The sequence below is a fragment of the Arachis ipaensis genome, chromosome B07, assembly GCF_000816755.2.
Source record: "Arachis ipaensis cultivar K30076 chromosome B07, Araip1.1, whole genome shotgun sequence".
NCBI lineage: Eukaryota > Viridiplantae > Streptophyta > Magnoliopsida > Fabales > Fabaceae > Arachis > Arachis ipaensis.
In genome coordinates this window covers 15,741,943-15,747,388 of record NC_029791.2, presented here as the reverse complement: position 1 = coordinate 15,747,388, position 5,446 = coordinate 15,741,943, and the positions used below count along the sequence as shown (strand labels likewise).

Here is a 5,446-nt window from a genome sequence, read left to right as displayed (position 1 = left end):
TATTATCAATTCATTATGATGGTGAAATTGTGTTTGATCAAAATAGATCCGTTGTGTTTAGTTCTGCACAACCAACTTTTGTATACTTGCCGAATGAAGTAAGAGAGGTAGTGACGTTGAAAATTTTATAGTACACGTAATTGGTTAGCAATTCTCATGACCATACCTAGGAGGTTGTGGTGAACGCCTGTTGTGTCTATTTGGAACCCTAGCATGGGATCCGACTGGAACTTTATGGGTTGGTTCTCATAAAAATGATCACCATCATCAAGTGCCGCTCTAGGATCTAAGGTTGGAAGGAGATCACCATCAGGGAAAAATCTGACAGTTCGTCTAGGGGTTGCGTGACTCATCCTATTAGGGCGCCGTGTGTCCCAGAAGTGGGAAGTCTTCCGTGCACTTACCCTATATTAGAAATAATAATAAATAAGGGAAAGTCTTTAACTGCCTAACTGAATCCTTGAAATCCTATCCTACAAGGTGCTTACCCAAGTGTTTCAAAATTTGTGAAAATTTTTCAGAGAGTTGCTCTACTTTACCCTCGAGACTGTCCAATTTAGAGTGCATGATTTGGTTGTCAGTTTGTGGAGTGGGAGGGGGCCTGCAATTGAAGAAGAATCGGTGAGAACTAGAGTACTTCTATAGGCATAATGCCTATTTATATAAGAAAAAGGGCGAGAAAAATCTATTATAGATATCTAATGGAGGTGGACGGTACTTTAATTTACAAAAGGTATTTTATTTTTTTTATTTTCTTACTTTTTGTTGATTTTTTTAATAATATTTTTATATGTAAGCATGACTTTTAACAATTATTCATTTGACCAAGGCATCGAATACGTGATTACAAAGACATATGACTAATTAGGGGTTGGCATAATTATTTTTCAAATGTTTATCTGTTAGAGTTATTTGTGTTTCTAGTTGATATGTGTACAGAAACTTCTTTAGAAGTGGGTGATGAGAACGCATCATCTGCGACAGCCAGAACAAACATTAGAAGGTTGATGGTTGATTTAAAACACATGAGAGCGCATCGTTGTTGATCAAATTCAGAAGGCCGGCAGCTCGGGATGCGATGATATATATGCCCATGATTGAAGCAACCATTTGCATCTGCCCAAATTTGGTTGCCTATAGTCTGTAGCACGACATCTCTGGTGGTACAATTGCGCAAGATTGGCTGAATCCCAGGACAATTGGCCATAGCAGTCCAGGTCCTCCAACAGAGGTAACCACCTCATGTGCAGGCGGGAGTCAGATGCATCTGGAAATAGCATGCCCCTAAGATCTGCATAATATACCTATGAGAGTATTGCAATAGACGTTCATCTGTCGCATTCTGAGCTAACTCCCCGCAAATAGTGTCTTTAAAACACAATAAGTTGATGGTCCACTTATTCTGACCCTGTTTGTGATTCAGACTTGGTATATGTCCTAGTAGCTGTTGACACAAATCCTCTATATATAGAACGCTTGTCATAGTACTACTCCCAACTACCAATGCATCCACTAATTGGGTCTTCATCAATATTCAGACCCATTTGATATGCCACGTCGTTTAGAATAATCATCATCATCTTCCCACATGACATGTGAAAGATATGATGAGACTCTGACTGCCATCTCTCTACCAACGTAGATACCAAAGGCCAATCATAGTTCCAATCAACCATATAGACCACATGCTCAAAATCAGGTTATCAGAGATATACTCTGATACGTTCGTCGCGTCTCGCTAGTAAATTCCGATGAGTCCGCAATACGTTATTAAGCTAAAAATATTTAACATTTATGTCAAATACATTCTTAAGTTTCACATTGTTCATAAACCGTGGTGAGTCAAGGCGGATTATGAAGGAGAATTTTTGAACGTAAACCGTGGCAGGTCACCACGGTTTACTCAGGATTGCTGGCGTGCATAAACCGTGGTGAGTCACCACGGTTTATGAAGAGATGGCGAAACACATAAACCCCTGTGGGTCACCACGGTTTATGTGTGTGTGTCTATATAAGTAATCCGTGGAAGGTTAGGACGGATCAGTTGTTGAATCACAAAAAAAAGGAAATTGTTGTTGTGTTGAGAGGAAATTTTGGAGGCTTGAGGGGGAAGTGGGTGGTGGAATCAATGGAGGATGAGAATCGTTTGTACCGACTAAATGGCGTCGCTCACGTGGCAGGATATATCGACCAAGAGGTAAGTTATTGTTATTATTATTGTTATCAAAATTCATAGTAATATAACAATTGATATTATTAGGAATATTGTCAGTGAAAATATTTTATTATGTTTATTTGTATTGTTATTCTGATTAATGTTATTTACATAAATATTGATATTATTATGGTTACTGTCAATCAAAATGTGAGGCATTCATTACTATTGTCTACTGATTAATGCATATTTTATTATGCTGATTTATCTTGTAAGTCTGGTTAATAGTATTTTTTTAAAATATTTTGTTATAATTGTAAATATTTTATTGAATAATATTTTTTTTCCTGTTTTTATACTGTTATAATCAGTGCTTAGTATTCGTAGCTTAACTCCGTATTACACACTAAGAGAATATGTTACCCACCTTGTGCAGCCTAGTAGGGTTATTAGCGCCGTTAGGAGGCAGCAGAATATGCCCTTATATGACCGGATTATACCGTATCTAGAGACTGCCGGCTTGTATCATCTGGCTAGGCTAAACAGTCAGTGGTTCTGGATTGATGAGTCTCTCCTTAGCGCATTTATTGAGCGGTGGCGTCCAGAGACCCACACGTTCCATATGCCGTTTGGTGAGTGCACCATTACTTTACAGGATGTTGCGTATCAGCTGGGTTTGCCGATTGATGGTGTGCCCGTTAGTGGGTGCTTGACTGAGTTTGAGAATCTTATGGAACACGGTAGACCAGCATGGGTGTGGTTTCGCGAGTTGTTCAGGGAGTTACCTCCACAGAGTAAAATGAAGCAGATGACAGTGTGCTACACATGGTTCCACGAGAGGTTCCGGGTTCTCCCTGCAGATGCTACTGATGAGACCGTGCGTGTATACGCACGCGCTTATATCCTGATGCTGTTGTCGTCTCAGCTCTTTGCGGACAAGAACGCAAACAAGGTCCACCTTCGCTGGTTGCCTTATTTGGCATCGTTGGACGACTTGGGCAGATATAGCTGGGGCTCCGCTGCACTAGCCTGGTTGTATAGGTGTCTTTGTCGTGGTACAAACAGGAACGTCGTTAACTTGGCTGGGCCTCTACAGCTACTACAGTCTTGGATTTTCTGGAGGTTTCCCACTATGAGGCCCACTGGTTTTGACCGGTTCGGCTTTCCTATTGCTTTCAGGTATGGTTTAGTATGTTCTGTTAATAAATTGTAAATACATCATGTGTTATGGTTTGTTTTGACATCATCTCAATTAATTTTTTAGGTGGGCTGAGTTTGTGCCGAGGAACGATGCAGGGGCACAGAGATTACTTTCTGCACGCCATGCACTGGATAGGCTGCGTGTCCACGATGTGAGTCATTTATTTATTACTGATAGATGTACTAGTTTTGCTTAAATGTCACTGTCTTAGCAAACTCGTACTTATTATATGCAGTTTGTGTGGGAGCCTTATTCTTCTGTTGATGTTGGTACTGTCATTCATCCGGAGATACTAGCTGACGAGCACCGACGCCTATGGACGACCGTCACTAGCCTCATATATTTTGCTGCGATCGAGTGGCACCAGGTCGATAGGGTTCTACCCCAGTTCGGCGGTGTTCAGCATCTCCCGCAGCCAGCTCTGAACATAGATTGGCTACACGCGAAGGATGGTAGGGGTGGGGACCGGTGGTTTCCTTCATATTATCGGGAGTGGCACCAGCATTGGGAGGACAGGCTTCAGTCAGTCATATGGGTCGATCGAGTCCTCGACCCTGGTCCATCATCAGACTACTTGGATTGGTGGTGCCGTGTGGCGCACAGGTTCCTATCCCCAGATGCAGCATTTCAGGATCCGAGGCCGATTGTGTTGACTGAGGAGGCGCGTCACAGAGGGTCGTCACAGGCACCTCCTAGAGTGCACGTTTATGACAGACCAGATAACAGACGAGTCGATCGGCGTCGCCGTATAGGGACCCGGACCACTGATCGCGAGTGGAGGGAGTTTGCCGAGCGTTTGGAGGAGGACGTTCCTGCAGCTGAGCCTGGGGATGCAGTGGACTACCGCGTTCCTCGACGTAGAGGCAGACGGCCACCTGCGCGGCCTAACCGTCGAGGTGCGCCTGATAGAGGACCATCCGAGCAGGGCGACGGCAGCCATCACGTGACCGATCAGGAGGTAGTTGGATCAGCATCAGCTATGGATCAGCCGACGTTCGAGGTGGGTACTAGCTCTCAGCTGTTTGGGAACGTGAGCCCACATGCATTTGCTCAGTTTACTACCGCGGCAGTCGGGATGGACATTGATGATCCTGTTACTGAGTCCGAGTTCTACATGGACATAGCAGACATGCTTAGGGATGACTATAGGCCACAGATGCCTGCGGAGCATGCCCAGTTTGCTGATCAGCAGCCCAGGAGTGACGATGTTCAGGCTCAGTTGCCAGTTGACCTCAACGAGCCTGCAGGTTCTCCGTTTGACCCATGGTTTGCTTTAGGAGGGACACCTGCATCTGCTTTCAGCGCCGTTCCCGCACAGCCCTCAGCAGCAGCGCCAGATCACAGACCCAGGCGTGTGAGGCGTCCTCCATTGTGTGGCACCGGAGGTCACCTGATTGGCCAGCTTGACGATGATGACAGTGACACCATTGAGAATTCTGATTAGTTATGTTGTATGTTCATGTCTGTTAGGGACTTTTTATATTTTATGAATTGAGCATGCTACTTAGTTTTTATGACTTTCAGTCTTATGTTAAATGTTATTGTTCTTTTGACGAATCCTATTGACTGGTTTCAGCTTATTTGATATGTAGAGCAACGGTTTATATTATAATGCACAAAAGGAACGATACATTACTAGGTAAAGTAACAGGAATTTATTCATCTGAATTTTTTGCATTACATAAACCTCTTGACAGTCACAGACCTAACCAACAATAAATTACTAACATTACATAGACGCTGACGCAACTAAAACATCATGGACTGCATAATACACGACATGAGATCTACGCATCCCCTCCACCACTCTGTCTTCGCTGGGGGCAGCTCCTCCGCGTATGCCCAGGCTGACGGCATAGCCCACATCGCTTCGGCTGGTCCACCTGAGACTGATCCATACTACCACGGATCCTAGTTGCCTTTGGACGACCTTCCTTTGCACGCCGCATATTAGGGTCAGGAATGATGGTAGGCCCAGCGTATGGAGGCCATAGTCCTTCAGGGATAGGTGGGAGAAACCCCTGCTTGTAAACGTTGAACACCTCACTCATACGATACACCTCGTGAACATATGACGCCCAGTTTAGCCG

General features: G+C 44.1%; 1 protein-coding gene across 1 annotated transcript; it reads right to left on the bottom strand.

The window, feature by feature from the left end:
• Nucleotides 1,053–1,676, bottom strand: LOC107606782 (serine/threonine-protein phosphatase 7 long form homolog). The gene is made up of 2 exons (XM_016308801.1): nt 1,502–1,676; nt 1,053–1,291 (listed from the first exon to the last, which is right to left on the bottom strand). The coding sequence occupies exons 1-2, from the start codon at nt 1,674–1,676 to the stop codon at nt 1,053–1,055; spliced, it is 414 nt and encodes a 137-aa protein (XP_016164287.1).

Excerpts from the sequence above, each read along its gene's own strand:
- LOC107606782 (XM_016308801.1), bottom strand. The coding sequence starts at position 1,676 with ATGGTTGATTGGAACTATGATTGGCCTTTGGTATCTACGTTGGTAGAG. Across the intron at positions 1,292-1,501 it reads CCCAATTAGTGGATGCATTG|ATCTTAGGGGCATGCTATTT; the intron begins GTAGTTGGGAGT and ends TATATTATGCAG.